Source organism: Callospermophilus lateralis, chromosome 2 (assembly GCF_048772815.1).
Source record: "Callospermophilus lateralis isolate mCalLat2 chromosome 2, mCalLat2.hap1, whole genome shotgun sequence".
Lineage (NCBI taxonomy): Eukaryota > Metazoa > Chordata > Mammalia > Rodentia > Sciuridae > Callospermophilus > Callospermophilus lateralis.
In genome coordinates, this window is record NC_135306.1 from 153,839,736 (window position 1) to 153,867,216 (window position 27,481).

At 40.2% G+C, this 27,481-nt stretch overlaps 2 protein-coding genes across 6 annotated transcripts in view; one reads left to right on the forward strand and one right to left on the reverse strand.

Annotated features, from left to right (window-relative positions):
• Nucleotides 1-4,517: 4,517 nt before the first annotated feature.
• Nucleotides 4,518-20,703, forward strand: Trim34 (tripartite motif containing 34). 3 transcript variants are annotated; one of them, XM_076846763.2, is made up of 8 exons: nt 4,518-4,560; nt 13,797-14,285; nt 14,845-14,940; nt 15,563-15,793; nt 17,538-17,560; nt 19,017-19,117; nt 19,415-19,441; nt 19,684-20,703. In XM_076846763.2, the coding sequence occupies exons 2-8, from the start codon at nt 13,836-13,838 to the stop codon at nt 20,241-20,243; spliced, it is 1,488 nt and encodes a 495-aa protein (XP_076702878.2). In that variant the 5' UTR covers nt 4,518-4,560; nt 13,797-13,835; the 3' UTR covers nt 20,244-20,703. The 3 variants fall into 3 exon arrangements, with proteins under 3 accessions (XP_076702878.2, XP_076702880.2, XP_076702879.2); XM_076846764.2 differs by having other exon boundaries at nt 4,555-4,633; XM_076846765.2 differs by lacking the exons at nt 19,415-19,441; nt 19,684-20,703 and having other exon boundaries at nt 17,538-17,606; nt 19,017-19,095.
• Nucleotides 9,937-27,481, reverse strand: part of Trim5 (tripartite motif containing 5) — a 39,671-nt gene continuing 22,126 nt past the window's right edge. Inside the window, exon 8 of one of the 3 annotated variants that reach the window (XM_076846762.2) lies at nt 9,937-10,004. In XM_076846762.2, the coding sequence (XP_076702877.2) occupies nt 9,988-10,004 (17 nt within the window). In that variant the 3' untranslated portion in view covers nt 9,937-9,987. Of the gene's footprint in view, nt 10,005-20,650; nt 21,521-25,443; nt 27,165-27,481 lie in introns of those variants that run through there. The other 2 variants (XM_076846761.2, XM_076846760.2) reach the window with 2 other exon arrangements.

Genomic DNA, 27,481 nt, shown 5'->3' on the forward strand with positions numbered 1-27,481 from the left:
CAAATTATCACTAGCTGGTATTGCAGGTAGAAACAACTGCACAATTTGAAGTTTAAAAAAATAATCCCAGCTCCTTCTGTCTCTAAATTGCTGTGTGTGACTCCCGCCTCCCCCCCCACCATACAGGGGAGACTTCATTTTTTTTTGATAGAATATATACTAAAATAATTTTTAGTTTAAGTAAGCAAACATTTTAAACATTTTTAAAGAAGACAGAGAGTAGCAAATCAATAACATTGCAAATGAAAAAAAAATGGTTCATTACAGATAATTAAACTGTTTAAAAAAGTACTGTAGGGGCTGGGGATGTGGCTCAAGCGGTAGCGTGCTCACCTAGCATGCATGCACCCAGGTTCGATCCTCAGCACCACATACAAACAAAGATGTTGTGTCCGCCGAAATCTAAAGAATAAATACTAAAAAAAAAAAAAAAAAAAAAAAAATTCTCTCTCTCTTTAAAAAAAAAAAAAAAGGACTGTACAGTTCTGTGCTAATAAGCTTTAGAAACTTCCTGGAAAAGTTATATGAAAATTAAAATGTCCAACCAAAAAAATCAGAAATGTTTCCAGAGGAAAAATAATTAAAAGATGTATAAAATTATTTTCCACATATGTAAGTTCCAGACTTCTGAAGCATTTTTGCAAACAGAAGCCAGCTGAGAAAAGAGCCCTGTACCATCCTGCTCTGGGAGAATTTGGGGATTGAGCAAAACAAGCTAGAGGGACCTGGGAAAGCCCAGGCTTTTCTTCTGCACTGGTGTCAGTAGATAAATCCCAGATATTTCTCTGTGCCTTGGGGATACATCTCTTTTCCCCTCTTTCAATCTCTTCTCTATTTAACCATAGCTCCAAATATAACCTATGGAATACTTGCAGATTCTTGAATGGACCAAACTTGCTTATTTTTATTTCTGGATCATTTGTTTCTCCCAGTATCATGATTCAGTTGAGAGTGAAGTAGCAGAGGAACTGTTGACATCCCAAAAGTGATAATTTTTTTTCCTTTAACATTTGTGAGTGGATAATAATTAAGAAGATAACAGAAGCTAAAGACAGGACATGGTTATATGTCTGTTGAATTCATAGAGAAATGCATTAAAAGAAAAATAGAGAAAAAAAAATACTGAACAAAGGAATTTTTGTTTTTGGTACTGGGGATTTAACCCAGGAGCACTTTATCACTGTGCTACATTCCCAGCCTTTTTTACTTTTTGTTTTGAAAATGGGTCATTCTAATTTGCTTTGGACCTCACTGAATTGCTGAGGCTGCCCTAGGGTCCAGACAGGCTGTTGCCTAAAAATTCTCCCCTGAACAATGAGGATAAAAATCTTTTGAACTTTATACCCGAGTTTTGGCAGGGGTGGGGAGCCGGTGAGGGGGAGGTTCATATGACAAGCACTTTTCGTTCTATACTCTAGACAGAAGTTTCACACATTTTTTTTTTCTTCTGCAAACCTGACATGTATAAACAAAGAGGAAGCTACAAACCACAATGCCTTCTGTAGATTTTTGCTGATAGCTGATGTTCTGTCCAAAAAGCTCTCTGATAAGAAGAGGAACTAACTTATATGCCACAAATATGGTGGGGGTTTCTGCTTAATTATGGTGTTTCTGGATGGGGGTGTCTGGCCTGCTTTAATAGAACTCATGGGCTTAGTTAGTAAACACATCTCAACTAATGATTTAGCAAATCTGCCTAATGATTAACTATCTAAATGATATGAGTTACCAATATTGAACTAAGGAGTAGAAACTGGAATGGGAGAATAATATTTGACTCCATTAATGTGAGCCAAAACATATGTCCAACTTTTTTGGATGCAGTTTTGTTTTGTTTTGTTTTGTTTTGTTTTGTTTTTTTATGGGACAGTTGCTAAATTTCCAACAAATTTGTTATCGTCCTTCTCCCTGGGACTTTCTTTGGGTCCTAAAGCATGAGTGAGATTATGAAAGAGTCCAAAAGGACAACTATACCTCGTTAAGCAGTTTCCAAAGGTAGCACTGTTCATTCTGCATCAAGATCTTCAGGAGGAAGGAAGCAAGGATTTTCTCAAATAAAACATAGAAAATGAATCCATCAACTTCATGAAATCACAATGTGCTTGCATAATCCTGTATACAAGAAGAGGGGTGACTTTTCCAGTTCAGGATTCCTCCCCATCAGAAGTTTCAAGCTTACCTCATTTTCAAAGCACTCCTCTTTGTCTAGGGCCCAAAAGACCAGTGTCAGTATGAGAGGCCAGTAACTCTCAGCCTGATTCATATAAGGATCATGTAGAAAACTTAATTTTCTTTCATAGTCAAGGTTATCCAGATTTAAAATTAGGTAGTCAGTGTCGTTAGGTAAATCGGGTCTAATATCGAGTAAGACCCAAATGGAGGCCATGTTGAGAATGAATTCCGGGGGGGAAAAGCTGAACAATTCTTGGAATGTTAATGTCCACAAGGCCCAGAGCCTATCCCAAAAAAGTGTTAATGAAACAGCTCCCAGCAAACTTGAAGATGCTGACTCAAAAGTCCTTCCTGCCCAGATTACTTCTTAGGCCCACCTGTGCCCCACCCTTCAGGCCTTCCCACCTACATTCCATCACTGAAAGAACTATAAAAAGGGGAACACATTCCACCTTCAATGGATTCCACCTCTTGGGTCCCCTTCTTCCTCCGGGAGAAGTCTTTTCTGCTGTCCTTTAATAAACTTCTATTTTCCACTCTGACCTTGCCTCGGCGTGCTTCTCTGGTGTTATTCTTCAACATTGGGGAAGCAAGGACTCGTCACCGGTCAACAGAGGTAACATATTGGAGGTTCCCAACCAAGATTCTACACCGAGGTAAGCGCCTCTCCACGCACCCCATGTCTGTCTGAGGTGCATCTTTCTTTCTTTCTGGAGGGTAAGGTGGGCTCTCGATGGCTACTTAAACACAATTAGTGCAGCTGCTTCAAGACTTCAAGAAACAGTTACTATTATGGTATTATGTAAAAATGTGGATGTGTAACCGATGTGATTCTGCAATCTTTGTAATGTTTTGAATAACCAATAAAAAAAATAAATAAAAAAAAATAAAAAAAAGACTTTGGTGAGAGGTTTCCTGGCCTAGGCAGCTCTCAATCACCTGTTCAACACAGAGCAGGCATGTTGGGTTTTACCAAAGCCGCTTCCAACTTTTCTGTCTGGGCCCAGAGAGCAATTGGCGTGGATACACAGTGTCCCTAATCCCAATCTGCCTCGGATGCGTGGAGGTGGAGGAAGGAGTTTGGAACAACTGCGGAATTCCGGTCTGGGCTACACTCAGATGTATTCCTAAGGTTCCTTTCTCTTGAGTCCCCTCCTGACAGCCCTAAGGGGTATCTAGGGTGATCGGTAGATGAATGGCAATGAGGGAAAGCCCCAATCACATTTGCCTCCGTATGGGCTACGCAACACTCCCAACCTCGCATCCATTTCTTCCTGGATGCTCCCCTTCCTTTGCTGGTCAGAATTGTTAGCAATTCAGGTTGTAGGACTGAGAGAAAGGCATGGGATAATTAGTAAAAGCTGCCCAGGTTCCCTAAGGTGCATAGGTAACTTTCACTAGTCTGTTTTACCGCTCTGATGTTTAAAATGTGCTGTTCTCTTTAAGCTGCTAAAGGGAGGCATTTTTAGAATCAATTCTTCCAGTAGTCTCAGATAGAAAGTGCTGCCTTACAACCAGGAGATTTGCCTTACCCTCAGGGTAAGGGATACTGCCCTTGACGAGTTCTGCTTCCTCACTCCTTAAACTTTGAACCTTAGAGAAGCACGCCCACGCGGAGGCAAGCACACAAAGCAGGGTTTTATTTAAAAAGGGGTAACATAGATTTCTCCTGGGAGGGAGGAGGGGGCCACAGCTGGTATCTTGGTATCCCCAGAAACAAGGTGTTCTGCCCTTTTTATATGTCCTAGGTATCCTTTGTTCTCCTGCCCACTTCCCTTCATCTCTTTCTTTTCGGCTCACCAGCCTAGGCCCAGGAATGCTTGGTGGGATGACCAAAAGGTGGGAAACAGGTGGGTTGAAGGGGGAAGGGCTGGATGGAGCGACTCAGGACTCACTAATTAACAGCTTATAGCTTCCTGTAGAGAGGGGCAATTGCTGGGACAGGTTACCTTAGCAACAGATTAAGGCGGGGCAGGGGAGGGTAGGTTTTTGATAAGGGTGAAAGAAGGGCTCTGAAGGAATTAACATTTCAATCCCTCTGGGACTGTCTCCAACTTCCAGGACTCACTCAAAATTGGCCTCCTTGATCCGGCCTGACCTACCTAGGCTGACTGCCTGTCTAATTCTGGCTTCACCAGTAGCAGCCTCTGTTATGACAACCAAAAATCTCTTCGGAGTTTGAGAATTTCCCTGCAGTGAACATTTCTCTTTCTCCCGCAGAGAAACACTGTTAATACATCACCCTCTCCCCAGTGGCCTGAAGATCTACAGGTTCTTTGGCCCAGAAACTTCTTCCCTGTTCCTCTTCCTGTATGCCCCAAGAATTTCACTTTCGTTTCTCAGCCAGCTTTTGAGCGGGAGGGACTACTTGCAGCTGAGCAGCTTGTGGTGAGTGAATCCTGCCCAGACTTTTCCCCACCACTTTAACCAGGAGTTGAGATTTCCCTGCTGGGGCCCAAAGGTGTGTGGGGAGGCTTGGTGGGGCAGAGGGTGGGAGACCCTGGGAGGAAAGTACTAAGTGAAGTCAGTCTGGGGAGTTTAATTCCTGCTCAGAGACTGGTCTGCTCTGAAGGGAAGTCAGGAGTGCAGACAGTCTTAACTGCCTGGAAAGAGAGAGTGATGAGGAGGCCGAGGTCTTGTTTATTTCCTAGAGGAGTGCTTGTTTCTCCAGGCCAAGTCCATCCCTGTTAAACAGCCTTCCTGTTCTGTAGGTTTGATTTTTCTACCTCATGAGGGAAAATGGAATCTCCTTGGCCTCTGTTTTTCAAAGAGAGAAACAGAAGGCTTCTTCATTTGTGTTCCACTCCACCCCCTCAGAGGAGAGGCATCCCTGTATTCCAGGGACCCTGTATTTGTGAAAGCCCAAGCTCCTGAGCTGAACTTGTTAGCAGCAGACAGAACACAGCCCATGGCAGAGGGAATGTCGCTTTTCACCTGCCTCCTGGCAACCATGGAGAGGCTTTGGCTTCCTGTCCTGTCCCTAGCCCTTGGCCTACCCCAGGACAGCTGGTTAGATGACCTGATTGCTGTCTGCTTCTTTGTCCCCTTTTAGTTTGTGTCCTGGAGCTCCAGGCGCTTGTTTTTCTCTGTATACACTTGATTACTTTGATGTTTTGTTTCAGTGCTGGGGAAAGAACCCAGGGCTGCATGCTAGACAAGTGCTCCGCCCCTGAGCTGCATTCCTAGCCCTTTCTATTTTTCCTCTTGAGACAGGGTCTTGCAAGGTTGCCCAGGCTGGCCTTCAACTTGGGACCCTCCTGCCTCAGTAGCTGGGTCTGCAGGTGTGTGCCTCTTCACCTGGTTTGCTTATTCTTACTTCTGAAGTGCATGTAATCCTGTATCCTCCCCTGCCTTGGAAATTGTTCATCATTCTTTTCTCTTGTGCACACCTATTCTGGGAAAAGAGAGATAACCAGAAGAGAGTTACAAGGTGTTCTCAGAGAGAGAAGGAAACTGTGCTCAGGACCAGTGGGGTCTTTGGTATAATTGATAGAAAAGAATTTCAGCAGGTGTCAGTAGAGGCACAAATATTTATTTAGGCTAGGAAGGGGTACATATTCAAGGGGAAATGTGGGTCACTTCTACAGTGAGAGATGGTTTTGGGACTCCCAGCTCCCAGGGAAGGTATGTAGGAATGATATCAGTATGGTGATCTCAAGGAGATTATAGCAGTCTGGTCAGTCTTAGGATCCTCATACTGACCTAGTTTTTATTATCTGATCAATATGATAGTGCAGGAAAGTCCCCCTGAAAAATTACAGGTTTCTCAAAATACCCTCTCTCTCTTCACCTAATCCACTTATTGGTGGAGGGAGTAATTAACAGTGCTCAAGATAGTCATCACAAGGGCTGGGGATGTGGCTCAAGTGGTAGCGCGCTCGCCTGGCATGCGTGCGGCCTGGATTCGAATACAAACAAAGATGTTGTGTCCGCCGAGAACTAAAAAATAAAATATTAAAATTCTCTCTCTCTCACTCTGTCTTAAAAAAAAAAAAAAAAGATAGTCCTCACAAGTAAATGGACTTAGGTTTAACTTTAAGATGTAGAGATTTCCTAGGAATTTGGGAGTGACAAGCTTGTGAGACAAAAGGTGGTTTAGAGAGTAACAGCCTGGAAAAGTATGTGGAACTTCTGAATTAAATTTTCATTTCCTTTATGTCCTCTTTTTTTTTTTTTTTTAATCCTACCCCCGCACCTTTGCATTGTTTGTTACCTCCATTTATTACTGTTTTCTTTGATCAGAGCTAATTATGAAGAGTAGGTTATTTTCAGGAAGTGCCCCAGTCTGGCTGGGCACAAATCACGAGCCACTCACAGCTTTGTAGATTCAAACAGCAATTCTTTATTCCCGATCTCACACCGGCCTTCTACAAACACGTTCTGGGGAAATCCACATTCTCTGCCCAAATCCACGTTCTCTGCCCAAATCCACACCTCCACTGGGCTTCTGTCTCCCAAAAAATACTGTCTGAATCCCTTGAGAACTCAAGGGGAACTCAGGCAGCAGGATATGCCCTATTCCCAGCAGGAATAACCTTCCTAAACCGGGAACGCCCTAAACCCGGATCCGCCCTGGTCCTTGAGCAAGGTCACCTTACATGCAATGTCACTGCAAAATGTCCTATTTCCATGAGTCCTTCCACTAAGCAACATGGGGTATGCTGGCAAGGAAATTGTCATACCTACTTGGCTAATGGCTCCCAGCAAGGAAGAACCTAAAGTTGCAATGGTCTTGCTAATCAACTTGCTGTGTGTTGACCCTGAGTATTTCCCATTTGAGGCTCACTTGTGAGCAATTGGCCTTGATGGGTGTTAGGTGCATTCTGAAACCCACCATGCTGTCCCCCATTCCCACTTCTCAGAGTTGACTGTACCTGCCTTGCTATGAGTCTGCCTGACTCCTGGGGAGGGTTTGTTTCTGCCCAGATGCTGATCTAGCAAGATACAGGCCAAAATGAACTGACTTGGTTATAAAAAGCTCAATTTGAAGGAACTAAAGCAGGTTGCTGATGTGAAAAGCTTCAGTGACCATCCATTCAACTTTTAGTATGAAATACATATAGGAGCTTACATCCTAGTTAGGGAATGAAAAAAAACAACAAGTAATTAATAGAATATACAGAAAGAATAGAATATACAAGAAGATATATAAGAATATACAAAATATATCATTCATATATACATATATATGTTTACACATACATATGTATACACATATATGTGTGTGTTGTGTGTGTATACACACACAAGAAGATAGAAGATACAAAATTACCTATATTACAGGGTTGTTTTTTTTTTTTTCTTTATTGGTTCTTTTTAGTTTTACATAACATTAGGATTCATTTTGACAAACTTATAAAAGCATGGAATATAATTTATTGTGATTCAGTCCTCAGTACTTCTCCTTTCCCTCTATTTTTCCCTTTGCCTGTTCCCTTCTTCCCTCTGCCTGTTCCCTTCCCTATACTCTACTGATCTTTCTGCTATTTACTTACTTACAGGGTTTTTTTTTTTTAATTAATGTCTTCAAAATGTACATGATAGTGAGATTCACTGTGGGATACTCATATATGAACATAGGAAAATTAGATCAGATTCACTCCACTGTTCTTTCCTTATCCCATACCTCCTCCCTCTTCTTCAGTCCACTTTGTCTACTCCATTGATCTTATCTCCCACTAGGTTGGATTAGCTTCCACATATTGTAACTGAAAGCTCAGTCCCTTTCCCCAAAGCCTATCAATGCCAATTTAATAATGAGGACATGGTTTTGAGAAAAAGGAAAAAAGAAGTTTTATTGCTTTGCTAGCAAAGGAGAAACCCAGGGGACTTCTATCCCAAAGGCTGTGACTCTTGCTCAGGAGGGGCTGTGGGGTTTTAAAGGAATCCTTCAAGGGTTATGTTCCAGGTGTGCTCTGGTAGAGGGTCCCAGGGTACCCTGGTGGCCTGTTAGGGTTCACTTATTAATTTGGAAGATATTCACTTCTCAGATCCTCAGCAGTCATCTCCTTCCTATAGTGGGTGTGTTCAAGGGCAATTAACTAGGGGAAGAAAAGAACACTTCTCCCTAATCTTGTTAGGGAGGGGGAGAGAAGAGCAGAGAGAAAAAAAAACCACCAAAACAACAACAAAAACAGCCTTAGAGCAATGAGGGCTACATTCAGAAGGTGAAGGGACCACTGTTACAATGTCAGATAAACCATTTGACTTTTGATTTTTTTGGAGACTGGCTTGTTTCCCTTAGCATGATATACATAAACATGTACTATGTATTTATCTATATGTATAGATACATTCATTCATCTGTTGAAAGGCACATAGATTTGTTCCACAGCTTGGCTATTGTGAATTGTGCTGTTATATGGGTTCAAAAGAGACCTGAAAAAGGTCTTTCCAATTTAAGTAATTTAACTTTGAATAGAATCTGAAGAATGTGAGGAATTTAAACTCTTTTAATACAGGCTAGGATTTTCTCAGACATTGGAAGTAGGACAGGGTTGGTTGGGCAAGAGTTTGCAGTGAGAATAGCAGGTGGGCTCAGAAGGATGCTGCTGGGAAAGGGGAGGTATAATCTAGCCCTAACTGGACCATCATTAAAGCTGGGTTTGAGCAGAGGAGTGACTTGATTGTCATCTGCTTTTAAGAGGCTTCCTGCAGTCAGTATCCTTAGAAAACAGTGAAGAGAGCCCAGTAAGAAAGACAATGAAAGTATTAGGAAGACCAGCAGTAGACAATTTTCTGGAACCCAGGCAGAATAAACAGGTGGCTTGTAACAGTGTGGTGGCAGTGGACGTGGTTGAAGCTAACTTGAAGAAAACACTCTCAACTTATCCTACTGGACTAGACAAGAGGAAAGGACAATACTAGAGGTTGCTAATTGAAAATGGTACCATAGTAAAAAGTGACTTGGGAATTCAATGACTATCTAAAAACTTCAAAGGACAGTCTTCCCTAAAGTTCACTTCTTAAACACAGTCTAATTTTACTACTTAACCTGAAGAGAGACATAGTTTGCATTTACACTAGTGCAGATGGTAGGGGAAGACTCAAGTGTTGGGTGCAATCACTTGACACCCGTGTAGTGATAAGGAAAGACTTCTGAGGTGCCCTAAATTTAATTACAAAGTTGAGTGGAGGTGGGAAGGGAGAAAAGTGGCAAGGAGGTTAATTAGTTACAAGCTACAGGCCACAAACACCAAAGTACCATTTTACATTCATGACAATTAAAACCTTAAATCCTCTCAACCCTGCAAGGTTCCATACTGCCCACCTATCCCAAAGGTGGTGTAAGCCCGCCCTTCTTTTTAATAACCCATGTAGATTCAGTGTAAATAACCCCTCTCTGCCTTCCTTCCTTCGGTTTTCATTATAAAATTCTCTGGCTTAGATCTGGCAGACATTTTTCCAACTGCCACCTAGCCTCGTTGTTCAGGTGGCCAAGGGAACTTGTCCTGTGACTGATTCTTGTTGACCAGCATCTGTAATGGCTCAATAAACCTTTTTATTTCAGAGATCTCTGTTTCAGGAGTTCCTACTTCATAGTAGCCAGGTGACCTGGGAATTCTATCAGAAAGATGCCACTCATGTTTTCTTCTCTACTGCCGTGAATGCTGCTGGGCTTGGGTTTCTCCTGGGCAGCAGTGAGGTCATTGCCCACATGCGGGAATCTGACTTCTCTGTATCTTCCTCATTCTTTGGCTGTTAAGGTGGCAGCTGCTTTGTCAGCAGCTTGTAGCCCAGCTGTGGAGATGTGGTCACAGCTCCATGGCAGAAGGCATTTTCACTACTTCCTCCTCTGTAGGTCCTTGGGGTTTCTCAATTTCCGTAAGATACTAAGAGGAAGCAAAGATAACAGAGAATCCCACATATATGATCAGTTCATAGCTTTAGTCATAACAAGTGAGTATATATATATCATGTAAATCTTGCTAGTCATGAGAGCCTGGTATGACCTATAGGTAGTTACTGTAGCCAGGAGCTAACAGCATTTGTCCTTTAGATGATTTTTAGTATTGGACCACTGGCTAGATTAAACCTACCAGCCCAATTTTAATTTTTCTTATTAGGTTCATTTTATGGATGAGGTTGAGGGAGCTATTTGGTCCCTATGCCTGAAATACTTCTGTACGTCTTTCATCATGCTCCATAATTCTTTTGAAGAGCTTGGAGATGGTATTTATTGGTTATCACATATTGCAGGTCTTACACTATGAAACTTTTTTCTTTCTTTTCTTTCTTTCTTCTTCTTCTTTTTTTTTTTTTTTGGCAGTACTGGGTTTTAAACCCAAGGGTGTTCCATCACTGAACTACATCTTCAGACAGACCAAGTTGCCCAGGCTGGCCTCAAATTGGCGACCCTCCTACCTCAGCTACCTGAGTCACTGGGATTATAGATGGCACTCAGCTCAAACCTTTTTAACTGTATTAGTTTCCTAGGGCTATTGTAAAAATTACCATATTTTAGATTACCTTAAACAACAGGAAATCATTCTCTCAAAAGTTCAGGAGGCCAGTAGTTCAAAATCAAGTTCATAGTAGGCTTGGTTCCTTCAGGAGACTATAAATGAGAATCTGTTTTATACCTCCTCTAACCTCCAGTAGTTTCTAGCAATCTGAGCATTCTTTGGCTTGCAGCTTTATCACTCCAAATCCTGCCTCTGCTTCCTTATGTGACTGTGTGTCCCCTTCTCTACTCTACAAGGATGCAAGCCATTGGATTTAGGACCCATCCTATCTTGTAAGACCTTAACTTGATTACATCTATAAAAATCTTATTTCCAAATAAAGTCACATTCACACAGCTGAACATACCTTTGTGGGGGACTGTTTTAGTCAGTTTTTTCATTGCTTTAACCAAAAAACCTGACAAGAACAATTTTAGAGTAGGAAAAGTTTATTTAGCATTCATGGTTTCAGAAGTCTTATTCCACAGACTGCCAGCTTCATTGCTCTGGGTCCCAGATGAGGCAGAACATCTTGGTGGAAAGTTGTGGAAGAGGAGACTCACACATGTTAACATCACATACATCCAAGTTCATTTGCTTAACAAGGGGATACAGGCAGGGACATACAGCATCCAGCACAGAGAGGATCCTCACAATGATGAAAAAGGATTCCATCCCTCTGTTGAAAGATCTTTTTTTTTTTTTTCTTTTTTGGTACTGAGGATTGAACCCAGGGGTGCTCAACCACTAAGCCACATCCCCAGCCCTTTTTTATATTTTGTTTAGAGACAAGGTCTCACTGAGTTGCTAAGTGTCTTGCTAAGTTGTGGAAGGCTAGCTTTGAATTCTCGATCCTCCTGCCTCAACTTCCTGAGCTGCTGGGATTACAGGTATGCGCCACCATGTCCCACGAAAGCTCATTTTAAAAGAGAACAACTATATGTGTTGGAAAGTTTACAAGTATATGTAAACTAATGTAGCTTACATAAACCTCATTCCAACATACTGAGTACCTTGTTAGAGTCAGAACACAGTTTCTAAGGACCTAAGGGGTCCATATATATATATATATATATATATATATATATATATATATATATATATATATCTCACAACTCTTTTGTGAAAACAAGGTCTGTGCTTGCCAAAAAAACAATTTAAAAAAGAAAATACTAGGAGCAGGTAATCCCAGTGTCCTTTGTATTGGAAGTAAGACCTTATGCCTAGTGATAATCCTTTTCTTCCCTCACATGTCCAATTTAATTCCCAATCTTCTTTCTTTTACCTCATCATATTTCTTCAGTTTTTTTTTTTTCTCTGCTTCTGTTTCCTCCATCAACTTGTCCTCCTTCCTCCCATCCAATGATGGAAAGAGGGTGTTGCTTTTGGAAATAGACCATCACTTTCACTTCACTCGGGAAGTGTCAGATAGCCAGGTCCTGCAGGATTGCTAAAGGCCTAGCTTATTACCTTGTTAGATGTGAGTTATTTATATATTCATTCAGCAAAGCAAATTATCACTTTCTGCCCACCAGCCACAATTGCAACTTGAAAATTGAGATGCTGTCTTCTTTCCACAGGGCATTTACCAATGTGATTCCATTTACCTAAAAATATTTCTCCTCTTCCTCATTCCATATTCCCTTCTCATCATTCAGCTTTCAATTCACCTTTTAACCATTTAAGGAGAATATCTTGGATATTCCCTTTGGCACATTATTGGGTTTCCTCAAAGCATATACCTCTGTATAGTAGTGCTTATCCTACCTGTAATTTTATACTTTTACACCTTTGTTAAAGATTATTTAAGGGGCTGAGATGGTGGCTCAGCGGTAGAGTGCTCACCTAGCATGTGCAAGGCCCTAGGTTCGATCCTCAGCACCACATAAAAATAAATAAATAAAATAAAGATATTGTGTCCAGTTACAACTAAAAAATAAGTGTTAAAAAAAAAAGATTATTTAACTAGCTTCTGTCTTGTTTAGTTGACCACTAAGTTTATTATGGCCAGTGTTATCTGTTTATGTTCAATTTTGGACTTTTGATTTTAATCCATTTCCTAGATTTTAATCATTGAAGACAATTTATCTTCAGTGATAATTTATTTTGATTAATGAGTATATAAATAACTCACACCAAATATATAAATATGGATTAAAATATCTCTCCATGCTATGGTCTCCCTTTATAATATTGAGACATCTCTCTTCTGACCAACAGTTATCCAACTGGAATTTATTTTCTTAGGTATCAGAGATGAATATGATTTATTTATACCATCTCCCCAAACCTACAAATATACATCTTTAGGTTCCTGTCAACATCCCTGACATATTTTTAGACCAAGATAAAAATCCTATCGCCTACAAACACAAGACTCAACACGACAACTGGTCTGGATTCCTCCACTTCTACTCTAACTTAGAACTGGGTATTATATTAGTCATGTTTGGTTGCTATGACCAAAATACCAGGCATAACAAGATAAAGGAGAAAAGGCTTGTTTTCACTTATGATTTCAGAGGTTTCAGTTCATGGTTGGCCAGCTCCATTGCTTTGGGCCCCAGGTGAGGCAGGTGGAAGGGCATTGCAGAGGAAAACTACTCAGCTCATGGTATCCAGAAAGATGACAAAGATTATGAGGGAAAATCTAGGGACAAGTTAAGTCCCAAGGACATACTTCCCCAACCAAGCCCTACCTGCATATAGTTTCCACCACCTTCCAGTGGTTCATTCAGCTATCAATGGATTAATCCAGTAATGAGGTCAAAGCTTTCATGATCCAATCATTTCCTTAAAGTGCCAACTCTGAATATTGCTGCACTGGGTGCCAAGCATTCAAACATATAAGATTTTGTGATGGCTAATGTGCATTCATTCAGTGATGCATTTGTTGTTCAATAGATGAGTTAGAGCAGTCCTGTCTAATGAGGAACCATGTAAGGAGAGAGTTGAAGGAAGTATAAAAGCCATGCAAATATCAATAGGAAGATCAGCAAAGAGCAAGAACAAAAATCCTGGGGAATCAGTGGCTCAACTGGGCCATTGAATTTCATTTCTGATTTCTCCCTCTCCTTCTTTTGGTTCCTCAAGAGTGTGGTCTTGATCAGTCTTTAATGTGCACACAGTTAGAATCCTTATTCTTGCCATTCTAACACCATCCTTTTTTAATTTGCCTAGTCATCCAGAAGGATTTACACAAGAAAAGCATCAGGAGTTATGACCGGAGGAAGCCAGGGAAGAAATGCGATGGCTTCAAAAACGCTGGTGAACACACAAGAAAAGGCAAACTGTCCCATCTGCCTAAAGCATTTAACAGAGCTACTGACTCTAGGCTGTGGTCACAGCTATTGCCAAACATGCATCTCTAGGAACAAGAAGCCTGTGACCAGCCCAGGAGGAGAAAACAGGTGTTTCATATGTAGTATCAGGAACTTATTTGGAAATACCAAAGCTAATCAGCCTCCAGCTGACGTAGCAGAAGGACTCAGGGAAGTCACATTGAGCCCTAGCACTGTGCAAAATGCAGACTTATGTACACGCCATGGAGAGAAACTCCTACTCTTCTGTGTGGAGGATAGGAAGGTAATTTGCTGGCTTTGTGAGCGTTCTCAAGAGCACCGTGGGCACCGAACATTACTCATGGATGAAGTGACCAAGGAATGTCAGGTAGGTCCCTTGATGGAGAGAGAAAGGGCAGAAGGTGGTCCTGAGTAAGAAATCTCACTTTTCCATTTTTCTTTACTCATGTTGACCCTACATTCAGTTTCTAATACCTGGAGTCTGTATATTCCCTTCATTTACATAAGGGGTGATCCTAGGGTCTTAGCCAGAGTAGATTTGGTGGTGGTGGTGGTGGTGGTGAGTCTTCCTTTCATTGTAAATAAGAGAATTCTTTCTCAAATTTAGCTGTAACTAATCCTCTCAGCAGGACGATCGTGGGGGGAACATTGTGGGTTGAATGTGGTTGAATGTGCTGTAGAGTCTGTGCTCACCCTAAGAAAAGAGAAGCAGGCTGCTGTTGGTGAGATCATCATTTTCGTCCCCCAGGAATAATGAGTACATTCACTTCCAATTTCTTCCCATGTCATAGATTTTAATCATCAATCTCACAGCTTTTGTAAACTCTATTGTCTTCTGAGGTCAACCTGGTTTTATCCAGGTTCATCCTCTGTCCAAGGGTGGAGAAACCTCCATGCTTGATTCTGGTGTGATTCCTTTCCCACAGGACAAGCTCCAAGCAGTTCTCAAGAGGCTGAGGAAGGAACAAGAAGAAGCTGAGAAGTTGGAAGCTGATATCCAAGAAGAGATCACTTCTTGGAAGGCAGGAGAAAACTCTCCCTGAGAGATTCTTACACAGGAAACTTGGGCAGGACCTTTGGTTCTAATCCAAGGAGCCCCTTCATCTTTGTCCCCCGGCTCAGAATAAATCCAGCAGCCATTTGATTAGTTTCTTGTTGTGGGGGAGGGCTGGAGAGCGGATATGTCATGGTACACAAAATATTTGAAATCGAGCACTGTGATGGACTTCATGGTGCAGAAGCCTAGAGAATACTATATTCCCTTTTTCTTTTCCACTGAAGCTCCTACACTTTGTAGGAGGGCACTGGGCAAAAGACCAAAGATTTCTTCAAGGTTCAAAAACGAGGAGCATGATAATGGGTAGTCATGAGTATCCGGGGTAACAGTTTACAAGTCAAGCCCCAATGAGTGTGGGCCTAGAAAATATTGTCTGAGGTCATTGCTTTAGTAGGTACTGAAAGGTGAATAGTAGGGAGAAATAAAAACCAATTCCCCCAGAATTGCTCTCCTGCTTCTATACTCCTGGCTCGAAGTTCCTGAAAAATGTTTGCCTCCTGGCTCCTAATATATTACACTGTAGACCCTCAACAGACTCTCTCTCCTTCTCCCTCTCCCTCTCCCTCTCCCTCTCCCTATCTTTGCAGTGTCAGGTAGAGACTGAGAGAAAAAGGATACAAATGGAATTTAATCATCTTAGAAGAATCCTGGACAGCGAGGAAGAGCTAGAGCTACAAAGATTGGATCGGGAGGAGAAGACGACACTGGATAGCTTGGCAGAAGCAGAGGATGAGCTGGTCTACCAGAAGCAGTTGGTGGAAGAGCTCCTCTCGGATCTAGAGCGTCGGAGTCAATGGTCAACACTGGAGCTACTGCAGGTAGACGAATCACCTCATCTGAGGTTCTGGAAACAAGCCTGTTACTTTATTTTTATAGCTAATAAGAGTTTATGTTGAATAGGAGTGATGAAGGCATTCATTCTCACCTTTTTCCTGATCTTGGGGGAAAGGCATTCAGGTTTTGACGATTTAGTATGTGCTAGCGCTAGGGTTTTGTAAATGCCCTTGATCAGGAAAAAGCAGCTCCTTTTTGCTCTTAATTTGTTAACCCTTCCTCTTTTGCTTTTATCTTGAAAGCATGTGAAATTTTATCAAGTACTTTTTTTGGCCTCCTTGGGGATCATCATGCAGTTTTTATTCTTTATTCTATTAATGTGAAGTATTACATTGATACATTTTCTTGGCTGACCATACTTGCATTTCTGAATTAAATCATGCTTAGAGTAGTCATGACTTTTTTCCTAGATTTGATTTTTTTCAGTATTTTTTGAAAAATTTTATGTATATCTTCATAAGGAATATTGGCTGGGGGATTGTTTTTTGTTTTGTTTTTACTTGTGATATCTTTGTGTGATTTTAGTATCAGGGTAGTGCTGACCTCAGATACTATGTTAGGAAGTGTTTCCTCCTCTTCTGTTTTTTGGAAGAATTCGTGAAATTGTTTTAGTTAAAGCTTCGTCCTGGGGTTTCATAAACTGACTTCCAGACCACTCATGTATAATCGAATCAAGCCTTTATTGAAGCACACTGGTGGTGACTGATCAGAATATAAAGCTGTTCCCCTGATCAGGCCCGAACAATTGCAAGGGCACTCCTTATAAGCCTGAAAACTGCAAAAGGGATGTTCGGGGGTCTAGCCAATGCAACCAAGCCAGGTTACAGAAGTGGGAGAGTGCAGTCAAGCGGCGGGAAGCCTAACCAATCACAGTTAGCCCAGTCACCCCAGTTACAGAAACAGCCCCATTACCCTAGTTACAGAAACAATGCCCCATTAGGTAGTTCCATGTTCTTAAAGGTTTCTATAGCAAAAGGAAAAGAACATCTTGCCCCAGTCATGACCCTTCTACTTGGCATGGTTGTTTTACAGAATGGAGTCACAAAATAAGATGGAGTCACATTTGCTTTTACTATCACAAAATATTGACATTTTTTTTTTTTTAAAGTCTCCAGCGGAATTCACCAATGAAATCATCTGGTGATTTTTTGGTAGAAAGTCTTTGACTTCCAATGTAATTTTTTTACATGTTTTGTATCTATATTTTCTGTCTTCTTCAATTAGTATTGGTAGTTTCTGTATTTCTAAGATTTGTTCATTTCATCTAGGTTATCTAATTTATTGGTGTAGAACTGTTTATAATCTACAATTCTATTTTTGTCCCTGGTGCTGTGGATTAAACTCAGGGCCTCACACATGCTAGGCAAGCTCTCTACCACTGAGCTACACCCCAAAACCCTTACATTTTTTAATTTGTGTAAGGTCAATAGTGATGCCTCACCTTTCATTCTTAATTTTACCAATTCATCTCCTCTCTGTTTCTTCATATGTCTAGCTGAAGGCATGTTCATTTTGTTGATATTTTTAAAGAACTCTGTTTTGATTTGTCTGATTTTCTTTCATATTTGTCTATTCTTCAGCAGAATGCATTATAATTCTTATTACATATATAGAGCACAACTTTTCATATCTCTGGTTGCATACATAGTATATTCACACCAATTCGTGTCTTCATACATGTACTTTGGATAATAATGATCTGATTTCTATATTTTCTCTTCTTCCTAGGACACAAGTGGAATCATGAAATGGTACATATGGGTGACAACGAATAGTGCTTTTATACTATAAAGGAAGGTTTGTAGCCATTAGAAACATTTCAGTCAGAATGAAAAAAATGTCCCATGTCAGGGAAATTTGGATGCTGTATTATCTTCACTTGTTGGCTATAGGTGAGGCTCTGAGTGTTCCATATCTACTGAGAACTGAACAGATTCTATGTTGGTGAATTTGGTGGTCGGAGTTCAGAGTTAGGGTCAGAAAGTTTATTAGGGGTAAGGAGTTCCACACTAGGATTCCTGAGACTTCCCTCATTTCACTTACCCTTGGTCCCTGCACACAGTTCTGGGTCCCTTATTTCTCAAGTACTGTCTTACCGTGTAAAGGGCTCTGTCAAGTCCTAAAATAGACCATAGGGAATATCTTTTTTTCTCCTCCCCCTCCTCTCCCTCCTTCTTTTCCTCCCCCACTCCTCCTCTTCTTCCTTTTTCTTCTGGTACTAGGGTGGTACTCAGGTACTCAAGGTACTCAGGTACTCAACGGTGCTTTACCACTGAGCTCTCTGGAGTGCTTTACCACTCCAGCCCTTTTGAGGCAGGGTCTCATTATATTGCCAAGGCTGTCCTCAAACTTGAGATCCCCTTGCCTCAGCCTCCCAAGACTCTGGGATTATGGGCATGCACCACCACACTTGGAAGGGACAGTTTCTTATATTTTCTTTTCTTACATGGGAATAGAAGGAATCAGTTCATTCTATACAGTTCTCACTATATTTCTTAAGACAGAACCAAGCCTTGGAGTTCGTGGCTTTGACCATGTTGCCAATAATTAATCTCTTTTTGTTTATTTGCTTTAGAAACTCATACGAAAAAACTTAGTCCTTGTGTCTGTGGTTGCCAACCCACCTGGTGGCATCAAATTCTACACAAACACAAGAAATTCTGACCATATTCACTTCGGTAATCATAGCTTCTTTGCCAAGTGTTTGTAACTTCCCCATAGAATCTGAAATCTCTAATGTGGACTCTGGGATTCAGGCTCTGGACTGGTACACACAGAGCCCCATGGTCACAACCAGGACCTGCAGCTTCACTGTTGATTGCTCAGGCATCCACGTACCTGGTCCTCCCAGAGAGACCCACTGAAGTGAGAGGACTGTTCCATATCATGTAACTTTTTCAGAAGTAGTAGAGACTTTTTCTATGCATTATTTCATCTAATTTTGAATTATTTCCATTGAAGTATCAAGTATTCCATTTTTAGAAGAGGGAACTATTGATTTCAAGAGGTGCAGATCCTCCCAAGGTCACAATAGCGGGTACGTGGGAGCATATTTCACACAGTGTATTTCTTCTGGCTCCACTTTCGAAGTTTTCCCTTGGGTTCTTTAGGGAAGAGGTGTCCATGATGTGGAAGGATAAGAAGGCAGTGGTGTTGGCGGGACACAAGATGAAAAATGTGGGGGTAAAGATATTCTGTCATTCCTAGGAGTGAGATCTGGACTCTGAAGAAGCCAAAAACTGTCCCCAAGAAGCTGAAGACTGTATTCCGTGCTCCAGATCTGAGGGGGATGCTGCAGAGCTTCAGAGGTCAGTAGAGCAGGGGAAGAGTATGGATAAGGGATTTTTGTGGCATCAAGGGTAGCAGGTCTAGTCTAAGAATGAGGATGGAAGAGAGGACGGAGGTCAGAGAAAGGGTCTTCTGTGACATAGAGGATATGATCAGGAGTGAAGGAGAATGGCCAGGCGTCTGGCTCATCCTCTCATTTGCAGTTCACAGCTTCACCATATGCCCTCCCTTGCCTCTACTTTGGATAAGAGAGAGATATTGGTGTTTCTAGTTTTCTTTGCTTCTAATCAAAATCATTGCATCTTTTCTCATTTCAGAGCTAACAGATGCCCAATGCTACTGGGGTAAGAAGTTGCAGGGTCTTCAGATCACTGTATTTGGATCACCTCAGAAGCTTGTGTTTAATGAGATCTTATCATCTGAGCCTCATGTGGTCTCACATAGACATATCTCTAGCATTCCATCCCTCCCCCAATCCATCAACCCAACTTTGCTCCAAGTGCATTTCCCTCGTGCCCTCTTCACAGTGAGACCAGATAAACCTGTTCCATTTCTGTCACTGATCTTTTTTCGTTTTCTCTTGCAGTGGACTTAACATTGAATCCAGGCAACTTAAATTTGAATCTTGCACTTTCGGAAGATGAGAGACAAGTGACAAGCGTGTGTATTTGGCCATTTAAGCGTTACGATTGTGGCATCTTAAGCTCCCAACATTTCTCTTCAGGGAAACATTACTGGGAAGTTGATGTATCCAAAAAGACCAGCTGGATCCTGGGAGTATACTGTAGAAAACGTTCTGCAAAGTATACTGAGAGAAAAGACGCGAATCATACAAATGTGTCCTCCACATACAGACCTAAGTACGGCTACTGGGTTATAGGTTTACAGAATAACTTTGAGTATATCGTCTTTGAGGATTCTTCCAGCTCTGATCCTAAGGTGTTGGCCCTCTTTATGGCTATTCCTCCCAGTCGTGTTGGGGTTTTTCTCGACTACGAAGCAGGCATAGTCTCATTTCTCAACGTCACAAACCATGGGTCACTCATCTACAAATTCTCTAAATGTTATTTTTCTCAGCCTGCTTATGCATATTTCAATCTTTATAAATGTCCAGCCCCCATGAAACTGTGCCTACCAAACTGCTGAATTTTCTTATTCCCTCGTCTCCTACTTTTGGATTCCTTGTCTAGAGGCTCCTCTCCTGTTTCTGAACACATTTGCACCTTTCATCCTGTGGTCTCCCTTCTCTACTTGAGAATTTCTACTCATCCTTGAGATGAGATACACTACGGTGTATCTGGTTTGAGTTAGGAGAGATGCTTTTGTACCCATTTATTCTTCCTCATATTCTCAAATATAGACATCAAATCCCTTGTAAAGATGGAGAATTGTTATGCTAAGCATGGTGGCACACCTGTAATCCCAGGAGCTCTGGCTGAGATAGGAGATAGGAAGATCACAAATTCAAAGCCAGCCTCAGCAATTTAGCAAGATCCTGTCTCAAAATTTAAAAAACAAAAACAGGGAGTTGGGGATGTGGCTTAGTGATTAAATACTCCTGGATTCAATCTCTGGCACCAAAATAAAGATGGTTCATTGTTTAAAATATCCGTGCCCTCCCATTTCTCCATATTTCCCTGCCACTGATCTGAAGAGAGTAGCAAAGCTTCTTGGCCACCCATTTGTGTTATTTAGAACAATCCACACAAATCACTCCTGTGATCAAGATGACCAAAAACTGAGGAGTCTTTGATCAAATGTCAGTTTGCCCAGGATACCCAAGGTTTATTGGGGAGTTGAGGAGAGAAAACCATCCACTATAGATTTACCCAGAGTGAAGAGTCATTTTCAGAGGATTTAATTCAAATCCTGTTTCCTCTGTAATAAACTGTGTAATGGTAAATAAATGTTACGGTTCTTTTTTCTCAAATACAAATTGCGATTTCAAACTGTACCTTAGTTAAGATCATTATGTGAAACTAAATGTCAATAAATATAAAATGCCTAATTAAGTCTTATACATAACAGTAACTAAATACATGCATTTGTGATTACAGAAAATTTAATCTGTTAATCTCCTCACCAGTTTGCACTCTTCAGATTAGTAATAATTGTTTCTTCTGAATTCTCATTTTGCAGATACCCAGAGTCTGCTGTTAAGACCACTTCAGTTCTAGTTTTGTTTTATAAAACTTTTTATTATTGAGGTTGGTATTCTTTTTATTAAAAGAATACATTTAAAGACTACAAAACAAACCTGTGAGCTTCCATAGTCTATGCAATACAAGGAGCCATGTCTAGATATAACTGTAATGTGGGACAACCATCTGGTATTTAGGGCTTTTCCTTGTGGTAGAAGACTTGAGTGTTCTATTGTTAGTAGCCACTCCATGCATCTTTTCTTTTCTTCTTTTGTTTTCTTTCTGTGGAGTAGAAACGAGAGCTGGGGAGATGCTGGTCAAACAAAGGAGCCTACAGCATTATAGGAAAACCTTAGGTACAAGAAAAGTTGAAATGCTCAATCCCTGTAGCCATTAATGAAGCAAGAGCAGGTCAGGGTGAAGTGCTTCAGGCCACAGTGCTCTTGCAGGTGACAGATGTGTATGCTGTGGATCCTTAAGACCCTGAGCTTTGAATTCAGTCAGAATTTCATTATCATAGTGGTGTTGCTACTTCCCCTTAACTAAGTTAACTAAATTAATTGGACTCGGTTTCTCTTTGGAAATAAATTTGCCGAGATTTACCCCATTGTGATATTGTAGTAATTAAATGATATGTTTGCAATAACTTCTACGTTTCCTAGCACATATGCCTCGATCTAGATGTCCATCTCCTATGTGAGATGAAATAATGTTGAAAATAAATATTAATATACTTTAAGTATTACTGTCGTTGATTTGTTTCAAGAAACAGAAAAACTTAAGAATCACCAATATTTTAAATTTCTTCATTGCATCATAAATGTTTTCATTATACAAACTGCTCTTATCTTCATATGGGGATTATTTCATTCTTATTGGCTCATATTAGTTATACATAACATTAGAATTCATTTTGACACAATTATAAAAGCATGGAATGCAATTTAATTCAGTCTCCAGTACTTTCCATTATGCTTCCTCTTCCCTCCCCTGTTCCCTTTTCTCTACTTTGATCTTTCTGCTATTTACTTGCAGTATTTTTTAAAATTAGTGTCTTGTGGAGATACATGATGGTGAGATTCACTGTGGTATATTTATATATGTACATAGGAAACTTAGGTCAGGTTCATTCCACCGTTTTCCCTTATCTTGTTCCTCCTCTCTCCCCATCAATCCCTTTCCACTACTCCAATAATTTTCTATTTTGATAGAATTCACCCTTCTTCCCTATTTCTCTTCTTTTTCCCCACTTTATTTTGGACCAGCTTCGGTATCATATGTAGATTTAAAAAGTAATAGTAACAATCTCTGTAAGTGAACATAGTATAAAAATCTGATTTGACATCCTTTTCTATTTCCACAGTGATTCTCTTTCATTGGAAATCTCTATATACTCTGCCTCATCCCTGTTTTTTTTTTTTTTAATATTTATTTTTTGATGTAGATAGACACAACACAATGCCTTTATTTTTATATGGTGCTGAGGATCCAACCCAGGTCCCGCCCGTGCTTGGCCAGTGCTCTACCACTGAGCCACAGTCCCAGCCCCTCATTCCTGTTTTTTTAAGTTGCCAGTTCACCTTACAGCTTATAGTGATAGAGGAGAAGTCCAAAGTCCAGATGGTCCACCAATTATGATGGTTCAACTTAATAATTTTTGATTTCATAATTTTGCATAAGTATAGCCATACAACAATTCTGGTTTTTTTTTTTTTTTTTTTTTTTTTTTTTTACTTTCAGTATACTATTCAGTAAATTACATGAGCTGGGTGTGGTGGTGCATCTTGTAATACCAGCGACTCAGAAGGCTGAGACAGGAGGATGATAAGTTAGAGGCCAGCCCTAGCTAGGCCTTAGTAAGCAACTTGGTGACACCTTTCTGTTTCCTTCACATCCCCACCAATTCTTTTCCCCTTTCATTTTTTTGGTAATTGCCAGTCTAATAGGTGTGGGTGACTTCTCATGATTTTGATTTGTGTTTCCCTAATGATTAGTAATATTGAACTATTTTTATGTCTTCTTTTGAGGAATGTTTATTCAAGTTTGCAGTCCATTTTTATATCAACTTATTTTCTTCCTATCAAGTTACATGTATGGTTTGCAGCTATTTTTTTCTCATTCCATAGGTGATATCCAAAAAATTTGGGGGTCCTATTAAGAAAGTAGTTGCCTGTGCCTATGTGCTGGAGTGTTGACCCTAAATTTTCAACTTGATAATGAGTGAATCTATATTGACTATTTTAATTTTATTTGTCATCCTGGCTGGGCCATGAGATGTGCCAATATTGGGTCAAATGCTCTAAATGTTGCTTTGAAGGATTTTTGTTTGTTTTTGTTTTTTAAATGAAATCGACAGTTGAAACAGTAGTATTTGAGTAAAGCAGATTACTCTCTATAGGGTGGTAGGCTCATGCAAATAGAGGTTCTTCACAAAAAGAGGCAGTTTTTTCTCCAGACTGCCTTTTATTAGAGTGGAAACATCCATCCTTCCCAGTCTACTCTGCAGATTTTTGACTTATCTGATTGCGTATATATGTGAGAGAGTTACTTACAACAAATATCTCTGACTCTACTATAGAAGAATAATAGAGTCTCAGAAATAAAGCAATACTGAGAAGAAAAAGAATGTTCCACTTCAATAAGACTTGAGACCCTGGGCTAGGAGGACATACAATTTAGTAGCGGCATGACAGGGGGTGTAGTGACTGCAGGCACTGAAAATAAAAATGTACCTGGCATTGGAAAACACGGGGATATTTAAAATCAGGATGCAGAGACTGTGCAACACTGTATTTGGGAAAACTGGAAAGTCACTGGCATCCTGTGCAGGTGAGTGCAATCAATGTCTATTGCAATGAGTACCGTAGAACTCCAGGTCAACAAACTTCTGATCACTATTTGTTGATGGCTCAAGGTACACAGCCTGCACATTGTCCATGGATAATTCTACTAATTGAAGAGCTCATTCAGTCCTCCCATGGACCTAATTCTTGGCACAGTACAGTCCTAAGATACAGAAATGCAAGAGAGCATGAATGCTACTCAGAGATTCAGAGGTAATGAGAAAACCCTAGAACTGATACACAGATGGACAGCAGTCCAGTTGCTTTTCACTGGACTATGTGAGGCCAGGATGCCTCTCCAGCCTCTTACTAAGAAAGACTGAAGCTGAGATCATTTAGAGGCTTCCTATTCTTTTCTGCAGAGGTCTTCATTTCTGAGACCAGGATCCTCTGTCAAAAAGTAGATAGATACCCTTCAGTACATCTCTCTCTTCTATTGTTTCCACCATTTCTGGGTTTTATTTTCTCGTAACTGTAAACATCATTCTGAACCGGGGTACTGGGTATTTCAATACATGGAAAGACATGGACATCCTTGGAGAGTCACTGGTCAAGAACTTAAGATAGTACCAATTGTTTCTAGTGACTGAGCATCTCAGTCATCAGAGCAATGGAGTGACAGGAAGGCAAGATTTAAGGGAAAATTCATAGGTTTGATTTTCTCCAGTTTCCAAGGATGAGTACTGAGGTGGGCATGTGTGCCCGTGTACACACACACACACACACACACACACACACAGAGCAGTTGGGCATTGCCTATCTTGGACTCTCTCATCAAAACTCACTCAAAGATGAAGAACTTGGGAATTCCTATGTCAAAGAACTGCTGAGAACAGATACTACTTGACCAAATAGCCTCCCTCTTTTTTTTTTTTTTTCAACTTCTTATTAGCCTAGAGTTCAACTGGAGAAGAAATGGAAACAAAAAATGTCAATATATATAGGGCTCCCATGGGACCCTACACAAACATTCACCACAAAAACAATTCTCCTAAGGACTCACTGAAGAACAGGATTTTTTCTTTATCACAATAAGGACAACAAACAAACAAAAAAACCATACTACTATTGAGTAATCCTCAAATATGCTTCTAACTCCCTGTATCATTGTAATTAATATACATGAAAATTTATTTTAAAACAGAGATAAGGACTTTCAATGAAACAGAATCACTACAGAAGTATGAAGAAAAAAGACTACAGGTGTGAAGTTAATATTTTTATACAGAAACACTTCTTTACAATTTGTTTAAAATTTAAAAATTTGTAATCTTTTAATTAAAAAATCATTTATTTAATCATTATGAGAAAGATAAAAAAGAATGGACACCAAGCTATGGTATTACGTTTTTTTACTGAGATTTGAATTCCAGGGCTTTGCACATGCTAGGTAAGAATCTATCACTGAACTACTCCCTACCAATGGATTACTTCTTATCAAAAACAACATAGGTTACTAAAGATATCCTGTTGGTTAATTTTCACAATAATACATGGAGTGAGTTTCATAAGGATTATTTATCTATTTCTTTTAAATGGTAATCTGAATCCCTTACAATTTAGTTTCATTTACTTGATAGGGACCAACATGTGGCATCACCAGAATTAGAAAAGCAAAACAAATAGAAAAACTAAAATACATAATATATACTTGGCACATAGGTGGTCTTGGTATTAGTATCTAGGACATAAAAATGAGACTCCAGTAAAAAGTCAATCCTAGCTCCCTTTCACACAACCTGTTTCATGGGATACTGATACCACTGATACTTTCTGGTATTTAATAGAACAAATACTCATTGGGACACTTCAAAAGATACTTTGTACTTCATTTATTTTCTCACACTGATCCAAAGTATCAGGTACAATTTTTAAGCCAAAATCATTATTAAAAAAAAAAAAATTAAAAAAAAAGCACATCCATTTTTGTTGTTGTTATTCAAGGTTATACAGCTAATCTGTAAAGGGACAGAATCTGAACATAGATACTCCATATACAAAACAACTATTGTTAGTATATACCATTTAGGACACGTCTTCTTAACTCCTTGATTCCTTGATGAATAAGAAGCATCATGGGTGAACTGACATAGGGTTAAGGGGTCATTCTATAGAGGTACTTCTATGCATAGCCCTCAATAATATAGAAAGGTGGTAGAAAACTCTCCCTCATCTTCTGTCAGTAGCAAAAAAAGAATAGAGTTTTCAAGATTTGGCAGAGGTGTTACCTCAACAATGGGATTATTTAATGAGGATTATTTAATGGTCATTTTGCCTTGGAAGCATGGGAGATGATGGAGGAATAAATCCTCATATGAGGATTTATAAATCCTTATACACATCTACGAGTGAATGACTTCCTAACAGAAAGGCTGAAGACAGCAAGGAAAGGTGGATAAAATGGTGCAGGTGAGCTCAGGTGCATGGATACACAAAAGGGCCAGAGGCACTACACAGATGGGATGAGAGTAAGAAGTTTCAAGAGCTTGGCCAGTGGAGTGTCATGGGCTCTGGACATGTCACAGGATGGAAATAAGGAAAAACTTCCTCAGAAAAGGAACAATTGGAGAATTTATAGATAAGAAACCCATGGTTTGTAACATTGTAAAATGAAAGTTCACGAGCCTCATAATCTAGGAAAACCCCAATACATTGTGGAGGAACAGTCACAGAGAGGACCAAGGTCAAAGGATAACAGTGAACATCCTCCTCAAAAGCTTTATATTCAAATATGGGAAGCCTAGCATACTCCTCAAAAGAATTATGTTCAAATGTGTGAAGCCCTATAACCCAATAGCCACATTTAGGTTGATAATTTTCACTCTCTCCTTGGAAATTTGAGGATTGAAAATAACTTTTATCACACAACCCCAGATACCAGGCCTTCTTTTTGGACACATCTACCATCCAGTAATGTTTTCCTGATGTGATAGGTGGGTAGCCCAGAACACCTTGATAATTCCCACGCTTACGCGAGTATTCAAATACATGCTTGCGGGAGCAGTGAGTTACATATCTTAATTGTCTCTGGTCCTTAGAAATGACAATATTTGGATTCTTGCTTGGAGACAGAGTCAGGTGAACTGTAGAAAAATTAGAGTTACATGACAGCTATGATTTAGCTTTATTTGTGATGTTATTAAAGGAATCCTGAGAAGAATTTAAGAAGTGGAATAAATTCTGGTCAGAAGTCAGAGAGAGGGCTGGGACTGTAGCTCAGTGGTAGAGGGCTTGCATAGCATGCGTGAGGCACTGGGATCGATCCTCAGTACCACATAAAAATAAACAAATAAAATAAAGGCATTCTACCCATTTACAACTACCAAAAAAAAAAAAAAAAAGTCAGAGAGATAGAACACTGCAGAAACAAGGTATGTGAGTGACTGTTGGAAGGAGCAAC

Bases quoted from the DNA above. Each gene is read 5' to 3' on its own strand.
- Trim34 (XM_076846763.2), top strand. From the start codon at position 13,836: ATGACCGGAGGAAGCCAGGGAAGAAATGCGATGGCTTCAAAAACGCTG. The intron at 14,286-14,844 runs GTAGGTCCCTTG...CCTTTCCCACAG, and splicing joins AAGTGACCAAGGAATGTCAG to GACAAGCTCCAAGCAGTTCT. The intron at 15,794-17,537 runs GTAGACGAATCA...TCTTCTTCCTAG, and splicing joins CAACACTGGAGCTACTGCAG to GACACAAGTGGAATCATGAA.